General features: G+C 31.0%; 5 protein-coding genes across 6 annotated transcripts; all 5 read left to right on the forward strand.

Moving 5' to 3' along the window:
• Positions 1 to 795: 795 nt before the first annotated feature.
• Positions 796 to 5,841, forward strand: LOC105568944. 2 transcript variants are annotated; one of them, XM_012025024.1, is made up of 5 exons: positions 796 to 3,550; positions 3,694 to 3,780; positions 3,848 to 5,451; positions 5,590 to 5,676; positions 5,744 to 5,841. In XM_012025024.1, the coding sequence occupies exons 3-5, from the start codon at positions 4,393 to 4,395 to the stop codon at positions 5,813 to 5,815; spliced, it is 1,218 nt and encodes a 405-aa protein (XP_011880414.1). In that variant the 5' UTR covers positions 796 to 3,550; positions 3,694 to 3,780; positions 3,848 to 4,392; the 3' UTR covers positions 5,816 to 5,841. The 2 variants fall into 2 exon arrangements, with proteins under 2 accessions (XP_011880414.1, XP_011880413.1); XM_012025023.1 differs by lacking the exons at positions 5,590 to 5,676; positions 5,744 to 5,841 and having other exon boundaries at positions 3,848 to 4,847.
• A 1,105-nt stretch (positions 5,842 to 6,946) lies between these two features.
• On the forward strand, positions 6,947 to 7,830 carry LOC105568943 (putative gustatory receptor 28b). The gene is made up of 3 exons (XM_012025022.1): positions 6,947 to 7,338; positions 7,480 to 7,566; positions 7,633 to 7,830. Exons 1-3 carry the CDS (start codon positions 6,961 to 6,963, stop codon positions 7,726 to 7,728), a joined length of 561 nt encoding a protein of 186 aa, XP_011880412.1. The 5' UTR covers positions 6,947 to 6,960; the 3' UTR covers positions 7,729 to 7,830.
• Positions 7,831 to 9,237: 1,407 nt separating this feature from the next.
• LOC105568945 lies at positions 9,238 to 10,762 on the forward strand. Its single transcript, XM_012025025.1, has 3 exons — positions 9,238 to 10,301; positions 10,440 to 10,523; positions 10,592 to 10,762. The coding sequence occupies exons 1-3, from the start codon at positions 9,300 to 9,302 to the stop codon at positions 10,685 to 10,687; spliced, it is 1,182 nt and encodes a 393-aa protein (XP_011880415.1). The 5' UTR covers positions 9,238 to 9,299; the 3' UTR covers positions 10,688 to 10,762.
• Positions 10,763 to 12,314: 1,552 nt separating this feature from the next.
• On the forward strand, positions 12,315 to 14,072 carry LOC105568946. Its single transcript, XM_012025026.1, has 4 exons — positions 12,315 to 12,393; positions 12,485 to 13,504; positions 13,672 to 13,758; positions 13,823 to 14,072. The coding sequence occupies exons 1-4, from the start codon at positions 12,373 to 12,375 to the stop codon at positions 13,922 to 13,924; spliced, it is 1,230 nt and encodes a 409-aa protein (XP_011880416.1). The 5' UTR covers positions 12,315 to 12,372; the 3' UTR covers positions 13,925 to 14,072.
• Positions 14,073 to 14,959: 887 nt separating this feature from the next.
• On the forward strand, positions 14,960 to 16,749 carry LOC105568947. Its single transcript, XM_012025027.1, has 3 exons — positions 14,960 to 16,237; positions 16,375 to 16,464; positions 16,526 to 16,749. Exons 1-3 carry the CDS (start codon positions 15,185 to 15,187, stop codon positions 16,631 to 16,633), a joined length of 1,251 nt encoding a protein of 416 aa, XP_011880417.1. The 5' UTR covers positions 14,960 to 15,184; the 3' UTR covers positions 16,634 to 16,749.
• Positions 16,750 to 17,774: the final 1,025 nt, after the last annotated feature.

Below are 17,774 nucleotides of genomic sequence, written 5' to 3' on the forward strand. Positions count from 1 at the left end.
TTAAAAATCGAAATTTCGTAAAATCCCTACGTACACCATTAAAAAATATTGTTGTTAATAGGAACATTCTTTGGTTTTTTTTCTTGGAGCCACGTACATAGCGGAATTTGACACGCCGTCTAACGGTGTTCCTCCAAAGGAATGTATTTTGGCGCCACCTACAAGAGATTATTTTTGACTTTTTCATTTTGTAATTACAGATTAAAGTTACATTAATGAATGACTAAACCCGATTTTGTTTCTGCGCACTCTTTGTATGCAAAAAAAAATTCATGAAAAAGGCCTCCAAAATTGCAGTCAAAGGTGGTATCCTGCCTTAAAGAGCTCCATGGTTACTTCATGACTAACATACGATCGATTAACACTTTAGACTTCGTTGCAACAACTGCTCGCAGTATTAAACTGGAACTTGATGAGTGTAAATGGAAAAGAAAGAGTTTATTTCTATTTACACATATGCAGTGGAAAAATAATCTTAGGGACTAAAATCTAAAAGAACGATTTTGCACTCCTGTTCGTATTAAAAGTGCGTCAATAACGTGATTAATAATTTCTAAGCTCATATTTATAAGGTTTAAACTATTGTTCGTCTAAAACATTGTTAATCAGTATGTTGATAAACTTTTAAAAACAAGTGAACAGCAAAATGCAAAAAAGGTGGCAGCTCTTTTATGCCACAGATTTTCAAAGTTTGATGTATCCCTGTTTTACATTGTGCCGCATTGTCGGGACATTTCCATACAACGTCACCAATTCGATCTTCGAGTCTTCAAAACCGCTTTATATCTTATCGATTATAATTACCTGTGCATTATGTGCTTTGCATCTGAGAAATCTGTATCAGTACGATTTTTTTAAGATTTTTACAAAGTTTGAAGATATAACCGCGTCTCTTGAAGTATGCACCTATTGTACATTGGCTGGTTTTATAACTATCATCACACTCATCTTGAGCAGTCTACGAATGCGCTTGCTACAGACCGTAATGCAGATCTCTTCGAGATTGTCTCCAGAGTCTTACCAGAAATTATCAAGATTAATTCACTCCAAAGACATCTTTGGTTCCTCCTGTTTAATGTGCGCCAATTTTCGATTTTATTTCAACATAGGCATAAAAGGCTTGAACATGATAGGTGTCCTATATACAGAATTACTATTGTTTACAATGGACATGCTGTATATAAATTGTGTTTGCATATTGAAGGCCTGTTACAAGGATATTAACAATAGACTTCTACATATACAAGAATTTACAATAAACAAAGAACTGCATGTTACTATATCTCATTACGAGCAGACAAATCCACTCTTGATTATGAAAATTAAGTCCCTGCAAAAGCAATACCTGATGATCAACGAGACAGTACACAAGTTGAACATAATTTTCAGTTTGCAACTTCTTGCTACAATAGCACTTGGGTTTACTGAAATCATTTTAGGACTGTACTATTACTTCCACGTAATTCAATGGTATGATAAAGTTATGAATTCGAAAGATCAAATCACTAACATGTTCTTAATGATCATAACATACCATATTACAAAGTTAACATTTGTTGTGTGGGCTTGCGAAACTGGCAAGAATCAAGCTCAAAAGATCCGTACTACGATTCATGATGTACTTAATAGTAGCAGAAATGAGCAAATAAAAAATGAGGTAAACATGCAATATGATTTATATATTTTTCTTATAACATACGATACTATACTATTATGATTTTTATGTGTGATATCTACTTAAGCATAATTAAATCTTCCAACTATATGACACTGTTACAATTTAACATTACAGTTGCAGTTGTTTTCCTTACAAATATTGCATGGGGGAAATACATTTTCTGCCAAAGCTTTCAATGTGGACGCATCGTTCCTCACTGCTGTGAGTAATCGATCGGTTGTTTTAATTAATTTAAAAAAATTTATCATGTTTTATATTGTTCTTTTAGATGGTGGGTACTATTACTACATATATGTTAATTGTGCTACAGTTCTTGAAGATATCACAGTCATGCGATGAAAGATCTGCAATTAATATTTCATAAATAATGTAATTCCACAATGCATTATTTTATTTTATTGACGGATATCTTGACATCTTTAAAATTAGTCATCATTAGTCATTAGTAGTCTTTTTGAATAAATATGCATTATTAATACGTCTCAGCAATTACATATTATTACCTTACGTAACGTATGTTATAAATAATAGATTAAAGAGCTCCATGGTTACTTCATTACTAACATACGATCAATTAACACTTTATACTTCGTCGCAACAGCTGCTCGCAGTATTAAACTGGCACTTGTTAAGAATAAATGGAAAGGAAAGAGTATATTTCTATTTACACATATGCAGTGGACAAATAATTTTAGGGATTAAATCTAAAAGAAGAATTTTGCAATTCTGTTCGTCTTAAAAGTGTTTCCATAACGTGATTAATAATTTCTAAGCTGATATTCATAAGGTTTAAACTATTGTTCGTCTAACACTGTGTTAATCAGTATGTTGATAAATTTTCAAAAACAAGTGAACAGCAAAATGCAAGAAAGGTGGCAGCTCTTTAATGCCACAGATTTTCAAAGTTTGATGTATCCCTGTTTTACATTGTGCCGTATTGTCGGAACATTTCCATACAACGTCACCAATTCGATCTTCGAGATTTCAAAACCGCTTTATATCTTATCGATTATAATTACCTGTGCATTATGTGTTGGGCATCTGAAAATACTACATCGGTTCAAAGTTTTTAAGATTTTTACAAAGTTTGAAGATATAACTGCGTCTCTTGAAGTAGACACCTATTGTATATTGGCTGGTTTTATAGCTATCGTCACACTGATCTTGAGCAGGCTGCGAATGCGCTTGCTACAGACTGTAATGCAGATCTCTTCGAGATTGTCTCCAGAGTCTTACCAGAAGTTATCAAGATTAATTCACTCCAAAGACATCTTTGGTTCCTTCTGTTTAATGTGCGCCTATTTTCGATTTCATTCCAACTTAGGCACAAATAGCTTGGATATGATAGTTTTCCTATATACAGATTTGCTATTGTTTACAATGGATATGCTATATATAAATTGTGTTTGTATATTGAAGGCCTGTTACAAGGATATTAACAATAGCCTTCTACATATACAAGAATTCATAATAAACAAAGAACTGTCTGTTACCATATCTCACTATGAGCAGAACAATTCACTATTGATTATGAAAATTAAGTCGCTGCAAAAACAATATCTGATAATCAACGAGACAGTACACAAGTTAAACATAATTTTCAGTTTGCAACTTCTTGCTACAATAGTTGTTGGGTTTATTGAAATCGTTTTTGGACTGTACTATTACTTCAACGTAATTCAATGGTATGATAAAGTTAAGAATTCGAATAAACAAGTCACTAACATGTTCTTATTGGACGCGACATATCATATTACAAAGTCAATGTTCATTGTGTGGGCTTGCGAAACTGGCAAGAATCAAGATCAAAAGATCCGTACTACGATTCACGATGTACTTAATAGTAGCAGAGATGAGCAAATAAAAAATGAGGTAATAAAAGTGCATTGTGATTTATTATATATATTTTACTTGTAACATACGATACCATACTATTGTGATTTTTATGCACCATATCTACTTAAGTATAATTAAAGCTTTCAATCATATGACACTTTTACAATTTAACATTACAGTTGCAGTTGTTTTCTTTACAAATATTGCATGGGGGAAATACATTTTCTACCAAAGCTTTCAATGTGGACGCAACGTTCCTCACTGCTGTGAGTAATCGATCGATTGTTTTAATTAATTTAAAAAAATTTAACATGTTTTATATTGTTCTTTTAGATGGTGGGTACCATCACTACGCATATGTTAATTGTGCTACAGTTCTTGAAGATATCACAGTCTTGCGATGAAAGATCTGCAATTAATATTTCATAAATAATGTAATTCCACAATGCATTATTTTATTTTATTGACGGATATCTTGACATCTTTAAAATTAGTCATCATTAGTCATTAGTAGTCTTTTTGAATAAATATGCATTATTAATACGTCTCAGCAATTACATATTATTACCTTACGTATCGTATGTTATAAATAATAGATTAAAGAGCACCATGGTTACTTCATGACTAACATACGATCGATTAACACTTTATACTTCGTTGCAACAACTGCTCGCAGTATTAAACTGGAACTTGATGAGTGTAAATGGAAAAGAAAGAGTTTATTTCTATTTACACATATGCAGTGGAAAAATAATCTTAGGGACTAAATCTAAAAGAACGATTTTGCACTCCCGTTTGTCTTAAAAGTGTGTCCATAACGTGATTAATAATTTTTGGGCTGATATTTATAAGGTTTAAACTATTGTTCGTCTAACACTATGTTAATCAGTGTGTTGATAAATTTAAAAAAACGAGTGAACAGCAAAATGCAAAAAAGGTGGCAGCTCTTTTATGCCACAGATTTTCAAAGTTTGATGTATCCCTGTTTTACATTGTGCCGCATTGTCGGGACATTTCCATACAACGTCACCAATTCGATCTTCGAGATTTCAAAACCGCTTTATATCTTATCGATTATAATTACCTCTGCATTATGTGTTTTGCATCTGAAAACACTGTATCTGTTCAACTGTTTTATATTATTTACAAAGTTTGAAAACATAACAGCGTCTCTTCATATAAGCACCTATTGTATATTGGCTGGTCTTACAGCTATCGTTACGCTCATCTTGACCCGTCCGCGAATGCGCTTACTGCAAACCATAATGCAGATTTCTTCGAGATTGTCTCCAGAGTCTCATCAGAAGTTATCTAGATTAATTCACACCAAAGATATTTTTGGTTCCTTCTGGTTAACCTGCGCCGTTTTTCGATACTATTACAATATAAACGCAAATATCTTGGACATGATATTTCTCATATATACAGATTTACTAATATTTACAATGGATATGCTGTATATAAACTGTGTTTGCATATTGAAGGCCTGTTACAAGGATATTAACAATAGCCTTCTACATATACAAGAATCCATAATAAATAAAGAACTGTCTGTTACCATATCTCACTATGAGCAGAACAATTCAATATTAATTATGAAAATTAAGTCTCTGCAAAAACAATATCTGATAATCAACAAGACAGTACAGAAGTTAAACATAATTTTCAGTTTGCAACTTCTTGCTACAATAGTAGATGGGTTTATTGAACTCGTTTTTGGACTGTACTATTACTTCGACGTAATTCAATGGTATGATAAAGTTATGAATTCGAATAAACAAATCACTAACATGTTCTTAACGGGCACGACATATCATATTACAAAGATAATGTTCTTTGTGTGGGCTTGCGAAACTGGCAAGAATCAAGCTCAAAAGATCCGTACTACGATTCACGATGTACTTAATAGTAGCAGAGATGAGCAAATAAAAAATGAGGTAGTAAAAGTGCATTGTGATTTATATATTTTTCTTGTAACATACGATACAATACTATTGTGATTTTTATGTATGATATCTACTTAGGAATAATTAAATCTTTCAATCATATGACACTTTTACAATTTAACATTACAGTTGCAGTTGTTTTCTTTACAAATATTGCATGGGGGAAATACATTTTCTACCAAAGCTTTCAATGTGGACGCAACGTTTCTCGCTGCTGTGAGTAATCGGTCGGTTATTTTAATTAATTTAAAGAAATTTAACATGTTTTTTGTTATTCTTTTAGATTGTGCGTACTACCACTACATATATGTTAATTGTGCTACAATTTTTGAAGATATCACTTTCTTGCAATTAATTTGGCTTATACAATAATGTTTAATAAATCAAGAAATTATTATTAACTTCCAAAATTTATTGATTTATTTAGACACTGTATAGTTCACAGTTCCTATTTTTAGTAATTAAATATATTGTTAGTATATGCAGAAATTATATCAATATCATTACATTAAGTACTACATTTCATAGATGATAGATTAAGAGCGCCATGGTTACTTTATGACTAACATAAGATCAAGTAATACTTTATTCTTCGTCCACTTGCTTGCAGTATTAAACTGGAACTTGTTAAGTATAAATGGAAAATAAAGAGTTTATTGTAAAAGTTGCTGTGGCATATGTGTGCTGTGGAAAAATAAATTTAAAAGAAAAAGATTTTGCAATCAAGTTTACGTTAATTCAAAGTGTGTTGGCAAGAGTAATTAATAACTTTTAGGATAATATTCATACAATTTAAATTATTGTTGGTCCGTACATACTATTTTATTAATTATGTCGATAAAATTTACAAAACCAGTGAGAAACAAAATACAAAGAAGATGGCAACTCTTTTATGCCACAGATTTTCAAAGTTTGATGCACCCCTGCTTTACATTGTGCCGCATTCTCGGAACATTCCCATACAAGATCAACAATTCGATCTTCGAGATTTCGAAACCACAATATATTATATCAATTATAATTATGTCTGCTTCATCTATTGTCCATCTGATACTCTTCTACGTATTCAATGTTTTTACAAAAACTACAAACTTTGAAACCATCACCACGTCTTTTGAAATGAATTGCTATGATGTAATAAATTGTTTTATATTAATCGTTACGCTCGTCTTGAGCAATTCACGAATGCACTTGCTACAGACAATAATGAAAATATCTTTGAAACTATCTCCGAAGTCATACCAGAAGTTATCAAGACTAATTCACGCCAAAGACATCTTTGGTTTCTTCTATCTTGCCTGTCTAAATCTTCTGTACTATTACAAAATAGGCATGAATATCTTCTTCATGATATTTTCAATGCATACAATGCTACTAGTGTTTGCAATGGATATGCTATATATGAACTGCGTTTGCATATTAAAAATCTGTTACAAGGAAATTAACACTAGTCTTCTACATATACAAGAGTTCATAATAAATAAAGAACTACGTACTACCATGTTTCACTACGAGCAGAAAAATGCATTCTTGATTATGAAAATTAAGGCTCTGCAGAAGCAACATCTGATGATCAGCAACACAGTACAGAAGTTGAACATAATTTTCAGTTCATACCTTCTAGCTACGATAGTATTAAACTTTTCTGTGGCCATTCTTGGACTGTACTTCTCCTTCAACATAATCCAATGGTACAATGGATTTATGGATATGAAGGAAGAAATCAATAACATGTTCTTAATAGGCACGACATATAGTATTATAAAATTAACGTTGCTCGTGTGGGCTTGCGAGACCGGCAAGAATCAAGCTCAAGAGATCCGTACTACGATTCACGATGTACTTAACAGCAGCAGAGATGAGCAAATAAAAAATGAGGTAATGAAAGTGCGATGTAACTTGTATATTTTTCTTACAACATATTATATACTGTATTGTGTGTCATTTTTACATATTAAATCTGCTTAAGTATAATTAAATTTTCCAATCGTATAAAATTTTTGTATTTTAACATTACAGTTGCAGTTGTTTTCTTTACAACTATTACATAGCAAAGATACATATTCTGCCAAAGCTTTCAACGTGGACGCAACGTTTCTCGCTGCTGTGAGTAATCGGTCGGTTCTTTTAATTAATTTAAAGAAATGTAACACTTTTTTATTGCTCTTTTAGATGGTGGGTACCATTACTACATATATGTTAATTGTGCTACAATTCTTGAAGATATCACAATCTTGCGATGAAAAATATGCAATTAATATTACATGAATAATGTAAGTCTATAAAGGACTTAATCGAAGAGAGATATTTTTTTTACATTTGTAAACTGTTATTCCTATAGACGTTTTATTCGTATAGATACATGCACTCGTATGTACATAGATGAAATTTTATTATGCATGTATTAAAATAATATCATATTTGTGGTAAATATTGTTTAATATTAACATAAAATATTTATACCCAATTTCAAATAAATCTTTGATGTTTTATATATTTAAATATGTCGTGAATGAGAAACAAAATAAATTTTTTAGTAAGTTATCTCTATCATTTGTATTAAATTTCTTAAATATTTTAACATTCTAACCCCAGTTTCTTGCAAATAAAGACATTATATGTGTCTGTATAATACAAATATCAGAAAATCAATACAAAGTAAAATTCATTTTCGATAATGTTAAAAAAATACATATAACCAATGTTCGGAATTTACATCTGACATCTTATTTATGAATCCTGCGCTCACCATGGGTGTATTGAAAATCGTAAGGTTAGAGACATGAAATGACATGTTAAGAATTCTTGCATGCCATTTTTAACTGGAAAGATGTAGGTAAAGAAAGACTTAAAATCACTTAGCACATTTTTAAAGTATCCGAAATTGAAAAATTATTGCACTTGATAAGAGCCAAAATCCATAGCCGAAACGTTGTGCTAATAAAGGAGGTTTTCCTGGTGCCAGTGGTGTCGAATTACTCACCCCCCATTTTAATAATTGCTGGCGGAGTAATATCATATATTGGCTTAAAAATTATTCTTTTTTCTTGACAGTTAAAAAACAACCATAAAATCTTAAGTATTTATCAATTATTGCGAAGAAGTTTGTCACGTGCCTCGATAGTATTGATGAGATGCACGCCTAGCGGCTGAGGTAATATTATTCATAGTGGCGAGGAGATTGTATAAAATGCTCGCAAGCGACAAAACATTTAAATCGGTTATCGATTTAAAAGTACGTGAATTTACTCTGTTTCACCAAAAAAGAAATTGTGTTCCAAGAAAATACTATATTGCACATAGATGTTTGTCAAACCAGCATAATAAAAATGTATAATAACAATTTAAGAACTAATATTAAATAATTTTCAGGAATTAGTAATTTATATGAACAATATATAGTTTATGTAGTTCATTTCTTATTTGAATAATAAATGCATTGTTAGTACATATCAGCAATTATATACCTATTATTACATTAAACACTGCATTTTATAGATCGAAGAACGCCATGGTTACTTCATGACTAACATACAACCAAGTAATACCTCACTCTTCTTTGTAACAATTCATTGCAGTATTAAACTGGAACTTGCTAAGTACAAATAGGAAAGAAAAGGTTTATTTCGATTGATGCATATGCAGTGGAAAAATATAGTTAAGAATTAAACTTAAAGAAAGGATTTTATAATCATGTTTGTACTAAAAGTGTGTTGAGATCGTGATTAATATAATTTTTAGGCTGATATTTAAACGACTTAAATTAATGTTCGTCTACATATAGCATTTCGTTAACTAACAGTGTTACTAAAATTTCGAAAACAAATATAAAAAGCGAAATGCAAAAATTCCTTCATGCCACAGATTTTCAAAGTTTGATGTATCCCTGTTTTACATTGTGCCGCATTCTCGGAACATTTCCATACACAATCAATGATATGATCTTTGAGACTTCAAGACCACAGTATATCTTATCGGTTATAACTACCTGTGTCTCATGTGTTTTCACTCTGACAATTCTCTATCAGCTCAATATTATTACAAAGAGTACAAACTTCGAAGCCATAACATCTTCTTTAGAAATTATCTGCTCTTCTGTACCATGTTGTTTTATAATAATTGTCACGCTCGTCTCGAGCAGTTCGCGAATGCGCTTGTTGCAGACCATAAAAGAGATCTCTTCGAGACTGTCACCGAAATCATACCAGAAGTTATCTAGATTAATTCACACCAAAGATATCTTTGGTTCCTTATGTATGATCTGCAACGTTTTTCTATACGTGTACAAAATGATGGGCTTCAATATCATCTTCATGATATTTTCAACACACGCAGTTCTACTACCATTTACAATGGATATGTTGTATATGAACTGTGTCTGTATATTGAAGGCCTGTTATAAAGAAATTAACAATAGTCTTTTATATATGCAAGAATTTATAATAAACAAGAAACCACCTGTTACCATGATGTTTTATGAGCAGAGAAATACATTCCTGATAATGAAACTTAAGACTCTGAAGAAGCAACATCTGATGATCAGCAACACAGTACAGATGCTGAACAGAAGTTTCAGTTTGCAACTTCTTGCTACGATAGTAACATGCTTCTCTGGAATCATTTTCGGACTGTACCACTATTTCCATATAGTGGAGTGGTATAATGAGATTTTAAATTTGACAGAAATAAATGAAATGATGCTAATAGGCACGATATATAGCATTGTAAAATTATTGTTACTTGCGTGGGTTTGCGAGACCGGCAAGAATCAGGCCGAAGAGATCCGTACTACGATTCATGATGTACTGAACAGCAACAAAGATGAGCAAATAAAACATGAGGTAGTAAAAGTGCAATATTACTTGTATAGTTTTCTTTTAAAATATTGCATGGTATACTGTAGTTTTTATACGTGAAATATTTAGTATAATTACATTTTTCTATCCTATGCTGAACAATTTTGGAATTTAACATTACAGTTGCAGTTGTTTTCTTTACAAATACTACATAGCAGTACGTTTTTTGCCAAAGGTCTCAATATAGACGCGAAATATTTCGCTACGGTAAGTAATCGATTGTTTGTTTCAATTACCGAAATTTAACAAATTTTTGTCATTCATTATGATTTCAGATGGTGGGTACTGTCACTACATATATGTTAATTTTGCTACAATTCATGAAGATAGCACATTCTTGCGATGGAAATTCTACAATCAATAAACTATAAATAATGTAATTTCATAAAAGGAAATAATCAAAGAAAGATTCCTTTTATATTCATAAGCACTTATTCGTATGTATACATACATGCGTGTACATATTTAACTTTATCATGCGTGTATTAAAACATTAAATCAATATTATTTTAATATAAATAGTTATATAAACATGGAATAATTATATCAAATTTTAAATAAATCTTTAATGTCTTGTATATTTAAATGTATCACGAGTGAAAAACGTATAAAATTTCTAAGAATCTAAGTATCTTTTTCGACTTATTAAATACCTTCAGCTCTGCATAATTAATGCTCACATTTGTTCAAAATAATTATCATTGAATATCATTGAAACATAAGTGATAGTACTAAAAATATCATTGAAACATAAGTGATAGTACTAAAAAAAAGTTACATTTATGGAAAATAGAGATAGACAGTTCTAAATATGAAATGCCACAGAAGTTATGTTTAAAAAATCTGTTTATATATCTCATCGTTCTGAGGCGATATTTGTTCAAAATGAAATATAATCGTTAAAAGTGTTGTTTTACTTCTTAAATCTTAAAATAAGCACTTATAAAAAGTATCTCTCTTCTATTTTTATGTTTAACATTATATTTCAAAGAGAATCAAATTGATTCTTAATAGTTGTGACATGTCTTTGTCTTAGAACATCTCATGTAATATATTGAAGGTGTACAGTTAATTTTCATTTACTAGTAATTTGCTTAAATATTCCTTGAGAAGCTTAATATAATTACTGTAATGATCACTTTCTTTCGATCGTTTATTTCATTTTATTGTTGCTGAAATACAAAAAGAACTCACTTTGACATATTTTCTTGTTCACAAAGCACGTCATACTAGCTAAATTGATTAGAAATATCAATACATTTTCATCTACATAATTAATTAGATTAAGTCTAATTGAGATAATATCATTGCTTTTACATTATGACTTAACTTATTAACATTACATTAGTTAGCTTTTTGTCCCCCACTAGAATATTATAATTTCTCGAAATATACGTAACATAGTTTAGCAGCACATTAGTGAGTAATATTATACAAAAGTTGAAAGTTTGTATTATATTTTAATACATTCACAAAATAATTTGTAATTACGATTAATCTATATTAAATTCAAAAAGCAAATGTTAATGACAACATACGTTTGATTGAGTTTATATGTATCGATGTTTTTTTTCGATAATTATTATAATACGCGTACCAGAATATCTTCTATATACTTACAAATATTAGTTAAATCTCAAATACAAAGGGCGATCTCAAATGTTCTAAATATACAATAAAAATGCGCCATACAGAATGATTATTAATAAATAATCTTTAAGGGGTGTTAATTCATATAGATATTGTGCAATTGATTCTCCCGTACTTTGTGTGTGTCTACAAGATTTGATGTATGGTTGGTACATTGTTACAATAAGATAATTTCTTTATGTACTTCACTTCGGTGACAAGTACAGATCGAAGAACGCCATGGTTACTTCACGACTAACATATGATCTTTGAGGTATTTCCCGCTACTCGACACAACAACTGCTCGTAGTTTTCAACTTAAACTTGTTACGTATAGATCGGAAAGAAGGAGCTACGCAACCGCCGTTGAACGACGAATTTCAAAACTGCATTTATAGAAGAAGTTTTCGTAATCACGCCCACATTGATGACACAGTGTATTGATAATGTGATAAATCATTTTTAGATGTGTACATTAAGTTATTGTTCTCCAGCAAAATTTCGCTTCTTATATTCAGTTTTTGTCATAATAATTTCAGAAACGAGCAAACAGCAATATGCGAAAAAGATGGCGGTTTTTTCACGCCACGGATTTTCAATCCCTGATGTGTCCTTGCTTCACAGTCTGCCGCATTCTTGGAATATTCCCATACAAGATCAACGATTCAAATTTGGAGGCTTCGGGATCACTTTACATCCTATCGACAGTTGTTATCTGCATCTTCTGCGTTTATGGGATATTTATTTTCTACGAGCTCGATAGTTTCGGAATAATGATGTCTGTAGGCGTACCTAAATCTCTTGAGCGTTACAGTTTTTATACACTCAGTAGTTTCGTGGTGATCGTCACGTATGTCTCGAGGAATCCACGACTGCTCTTGCTACAAACCGTCCTGGATATCTCTTCGAAACTACCGCCGGAATCATATCAAAAGTTATCCAGGCTAATTCATATCAAGGACATTTTTGGTGTCTTCGCCATGATCATCCTGGCAATAATATGTATCGTTAAGTTTTCTCTGTATTCAATCTTGCTAACAATATTTGCAACGTATCTCTCCTTATTGCTATTTGAAATGGACATGCTATACATGAATTGCGTGTGTGTATTGAAAATCTGTTTCAAGAAAATTAACGATAATTTGGAGAAGGTGCAGGAACTCGTGATGAGTGATAAACCTCATCTACTCAGGCGGATCTACCACGAGCAGAGAAATCCATTTCTGCTGATGAAACTTAAAACCTTGAAGAAGCAACATCTGATAGTCAGCGACACAGTTCAGATGCTGAACAAGATATTCAGTTTGCAGCTCATTGTTACTATAGTCATAAGTTTCTCTGAGATTACTTTTAACTTGTACTTCTATATAGTCTTGTTCATGGCCAAAGGGGAACAAGAATTTTTATACGCGTTTTTCATGATGTCCGTGATATATTATGCTATAAAAATAGTATTGATAGTATGGGCTTGCGATAGTGGTAAAGATCAAGCTGCAAAGATTGGTATCACCGTTCACGATCTGCTTAACAGCACCAGCGATAAGCAAATCAAAGACGAGGTAGTAAAATGTAATTTAATTTGTCCACTTTTATCAAGTACTAATGTACTTTATATATTCATTCAAATTAATAGTTATATTTCTCAATACACTTGCTTATTAATTTAGTTATTTACTGATTATTATAATATTATATTATAATAACGTTTATTATAATAACGTTACAGTTGCAACTATTTTCTATGCAAATACTGCATCGAGAAAATGTATTTTCTGCAAAAGGTCTTACTGTGGATGCAACGCTTCTCACTGCGGTGAGTAGCCGATTATTTGCTTCAAACAATTAAATATTGTTGACTTTTACGACATTTCTTTTAGATGGTGGGTAGCATCACTACGTATTTGTTAATCTTAATACAATTCTTGGTCACAACGCATTCTTGTGACAGAAAAGCTATTAATATGACAGAAATAATCTAAAAAAATTATAAAACATAAAGAGTTCTATATACCTATATAATGAAAAATGTTTGATTAAACTCTGTAAAAGCATTTATGTTCATTCTTGTATTATACATTGAATATAATTGCTCTGTATTTTATATATGCATATAGCGACAGTTATACATATACGTGCATATGTAGAGACATCTGATAAAACTTTATATTACATATTTAATATATTGACAAAATACTTTAAATAATGATTTAAAAAGTTTCACTTTAATTAATGTATTTTTAGTGCACCGTGTTGGTTATACGAAATATATTTCGGAAAAATGTTGCCTTGGACTTATTATAAATATCCTATATCCAAGCGTCCCGCATTGGAGAAACAAGAGTATGCAGTACATAATTTTCAGCACATTTTTCCATATTACTACAAAGTGCTAGTCTTTTTTCTTACTGTCAACGACTAATCTACGGAATTTTTTTCTATCATTTCGCTTGCAACAAAATTGTAAAGTTTCCTTTGAGACTTCACGGTAACATTATTTCTGAGAACGCAAGTAACGCAATTTATAGGCCTTTAATGTACAACACTACGTACAAATCAAGTTTGGTTTAATATGTTCAGATATGCAAAAACAATTTGTGGCGCACATTTGCCTATAAAGTTGACCAAATGTTGACAGTAATGTATTTTTTATCGGCAGAAAATGTATGCGTCAATATTTTTTAAATTAGGAACATAAAAATTTTCTTTATATTTTATCTAAAATAAAAACTGAAACATCTCTAGAAGTAACAGCATAAAGACATCGGACATTTTCTAAGGAATTTAAAATTCGATAATCGTTATTAATGAAACTTTAAAAACTCTAATGTACGTAATTGCACCTAATGATGTTACACATACTCAATACGCTGTTACACGTGTGAACTAATGAGTTGCATGCTACCAGCAATTACAGCATCATTATTATTTTACACACAGCATTTCAGAATGATATTTGCCGATCGAAGAGTGTCATGGTTACTTTACGCCTAACACATCATCTCTTTAGTTCTGTATTGTTACTTGACGTGCTCGCAGTTTTAAATTGAAAGGCACCGAATGTAAATTAACAATAAGGAGACCATTCTGGTATACGCACTTGTTGAAAGACAACTATTTAAATAGTTGTATTTATAATAGAATTCTCACTTGTATATATGTTAAAGTGCATAAACAATACGACTAATACGGTCCTTAGATTGTCATCAATAACATAAATTATTGTTCTTCATACTTCGATAATGTTCAGTTCATCGTCAAAATTTCAAGAGCAAACCGAGAGTAAAATGTGGAAAAGATGGCAACTATTTCACGCCACAGACTTTCAGTCTTTGATGTCCCCTGGCTTCATCTTCTGTCGCATCATCGGAATATTTCCGTATAAGATTAACGCTTCGACCATCGAGACTTCTAGACTGCGCAACATTCTGCTGGCCTTTTTTCTTTGCGTGTTCTGCATTTTCGAATTGAACACTTTCCATAAGATTCTCATTACTAAAACAGTCAGTTATGGAGACATAACCAAGAATCTTGAGGCTATCAGCTATTTTATATTCGGTGGTTTTATAGCGATCATTACGTATGTCTTAAGCGGTCCTAGAATGCGTGTACTACAGGCCATGCTGGAGATCTCTTCAAAACTACCTTCAGAAACATATCAGAAACTGTCTAGATGGATCCACGTAAAGGACATCTTAGGCAGCTTCTTCGTAATTATACAGGAATCCGTATATTATTTCAGAGAAACTGAACATTTCATGTGTTTTGTGTTATCAACATACATCGCTTTGTTGGTGTTTAATATGGATATGCAATATTTGAATTGCGTTTGTGTATTAAAAGCCTGTTTCAAAAGAATCAACGACAATCTGGCACATTTGCAAAATGACATGAACGATAAATCATATGTTTCCAGACTGATTTGCGACACGCAGGAAAATCAGTTATTACTGATAAAGCTCAAGACCCTGAAAAAGCAACATTTAATATTCAGCGATAGAATGCAAATGCTAAATGTAATTTTCAGTCTACAACTCCTTGCTACTACAGCCTTGACCTTTACCGAAACCACTTTTGAAATATATTCTCATGTGATTCGATGGCAAAATGGAGTGTCTATAATGTTGGATAATAAGTTTCGTGATATGTTCTTCTTAACAAGTATAGCATTTTGCCTTTTAAAATTAATATTGATAGTGTGGGCCTGCCAAACCAGCAAGAACCAAGCATTTGAGATGGCCACCACTATTCATGATGTACTTAACTGTACCAGCGATGAGCAAATCAAAGAAGAGGTAGGAAAAATGTAATTTAATTCGTATATATTTTGCTATGAAAATGTCTCGTGCTAATGCAATTTTATATATATTAAATCCACTTGATTTATGTAATTACATTTTCCAATTCTTTATTTTGCAATCCGACATGGCAGCTGCATATATTTTCTTTGCAAATATTGCATTGCGCACAAAGTACATTTTCCACGAAAGGTCTTACTGTAGACGCGACGCTTCTTGCTGCGGTGAGTAATAGATCATTTGCATTAATAAGATATATATTGTTTATTCTTTTCTTATTTTTAGATGGCGGGTAGCATTACAACGTACATATTAATCTTGGCACAATTTATGGTCATGTCGCATTCTTGCGATAACAAGACTGCAAACAATATTACCCAAATAACTATCTAGAAAGAGGTACATAACATAAAAGATACCCTTTACTAGATAATAAAATACTTTCTCCTATATCATTCTGATTAAAATATAATGATATGATGTTTTAAGTTCAAAAAAGTTCATGTGTATAAATATATGCATAAAGAAAAATTATTTGAAAAGTGTACACTTTTATTATATATTTTGACACTTAGTTGCAAATAAATTTTTAATACGTTTAAATTGTTTAAATGTATTGATGTTATAAATGCATCTCTATGAAACATCTTTTGTATTTATGAAATATCTAATATAATATTTCTAACTTAATTTCGCGATGAAATTAAAACAAAGATGCACATATCACTTAATTGATTTAAAATAAACTTTGTGACTATGTAAAAATATATGTAATTAATATTTTAAATTCTCAAATCTAAATGACGTATTGTTCTGCAATGATTTACACAATAAAGTAACACCAATATGAACATATGTAATATAAGTTTTAATTTTATTTCAGTGTATATATCTATTGTCATGTCAGCACTGAGTAAATTCAATGATAGATAAGATATTTCAAGATTTGAAATCATATTTCGATTCACGACATTCACAAGAGTTAATTGCATAGCTTTCCCGTAATTATAATAATTTCGAAACATTCTTTTCATTATTAAACGTTTGTTTTTGCTTCATAATTATACTTCAAATAAACATAATACTTAATTTTTAAAACAGTCAAAATATATCTTGATAAATTTTTCTTGTAACATGTTACGTAGTCGATGCATTATCATAATAATAAAGTTCACATTTTACTACTCGAGTTTTCTCTATTGTGATACACAGAAGATCAATCATCTTGAGATGGTTTCTTGTCCATAAAGCATGACATATCTGTTGATTTTATCAGTCTGGGGAATACATCAATTAATTCAAATCTACATTATTGCTTAAATTAATTACAATCAGGTTAATAGCATTGCCTATATCGTCTATACATTGTAACTCGATTCATCAATATTACATTTGTTATGCTTATGACTTCCATTGAGGTATCAACAATTCTCAAAATGTGTGCAATAAAATAAATAGTATTTCAATGTATGTACAATAAGAAAAAATCCAGAGCTTGATGTATTACATTTTAACGAACAATAAAAATAACTTT

Source organism: Vollenhovia emeryi, unplaced genomic scaffold (assembly GCF_000949405.1).
Source record: "Vollenhovia emeryi isolate VEMERY1.0 unplaced genomic scaffold, V.emery_V1.0 DF939126.1, whole genome shotgun sequence".
Taxonomy (NCBI): Eukaryota; Metazoa; Arthropoda; class Insecta; order Hymenoptera; family Formicidae; genus Vollenhovia; species Vollenhovia emeryi.

Excerpts from the sequence above, each read along its gene's own strand:
- LOC105568947 (XM_012025027.1), top strand. The coding sequence starts at position 15,185 with ATGTTCAGTTCATCGTCAAAATTTCAAGAGCAAACCGAGAGTAAAATG. Across the intron at positions 16,238-16,374 it reads ATGAGCAAATCAAAGAAGAG|CTGCATATATTTTCTTTGCA; the intron begins GTAGGAAAAATG and ends CCGACATGGCAG. Across the intron at positions 16,465-16,525 it reads ACGCGACGCTTCTTGCTGCG|ATGGCGGGTAGCATTACAAC; the intron begins GTGAGTAATAGA and ends TCTTATTTTTAG.
- LOC105568946 (XM_012025026.1), top strand. The coding sequence starts at position 12,373 with ATGACACAGTGTATTGATAAT. Across the intron at positions 12,394-12,484 it reads TGACACAGTGTATTGATAAT|AAACGAGCAAACAGCAATAT; the intron begins GTGATAAATCAT and ends TAATAATTTCAG. Across the intron at positions 13,759-13,822 it reads ATGCAACGCTTCTCACTGCG|ATGGTGGGTAGCATCACTAC; the intron begins GTGAGTAGCCGA and ends CATTTCTTTTAG.
- LOC105568945 (XM_012025025.1), top strand. The coding sequence starts at position 9,300 with ATGCAAAAATTCCTTCATGCCACAGATTTTCAAAGTTTGATGTATCCC. Across the intron at positions 10,302-10,439 it reads ATGAGCAAATAAAACATGAG|TTGCAGTTGTTTTCTTTACA; the intron begins GTAGTAAAAGTG and ends TTAACATTACAG. Across the intron at positions 10,524-10,591 it reads ACGCGAAATATTTCGCTACG|ATGGTGGGTACTGTCACTAC; the intron begins GTAAGTAATCGA and ends TTATGATTTCAG.
- LOC105568944 (XM_012025023.1), top strand. The coding sequence starts at position 2,504 with ATGTTGATAAATTTTCAAAAACAAGTGAACAGCAAAATGCAAGAAAGG. Across the intron at positions 3,551-3,693 it reads ATGAGCAAATAAAAAATGAG|TTGCAGTTGTTTTCTTTACA; the intron begins GTAATAAAAGTG and ends TTAACATTACAG. Across the intron at positions 3,781-3,847 it reads ACGCAACGTTCCTCACTGCT|ATGGTGGGTACCATCACTAC; the intron begins GTGAGTAATCGA and ends TTGTTCTTTTAG.
- LOC105568943 (XM_012025022.1), top strand. The coding sequence starts at position 6,961 with ATGTTTCACTACGAGCAGAAAAATGCATTCTTGATTATGAAAATTAAG. Across the intron at positions 7,339-7,479 it reads ATGAGCAAATAAAAAATGAG|TTGCAGTTGTTTTCTTTACA; the intron begins GTAATGAAAGTG and ends TTAACATTACAG. Across the intron at positions 7,567-7,632 it reads ACGCAACGTTTCTCGCTGCT|ATGGTGGGTACCATTACTAC; the intron begins GTGAGTAATCGG and ends TTGCTCTTTTAG.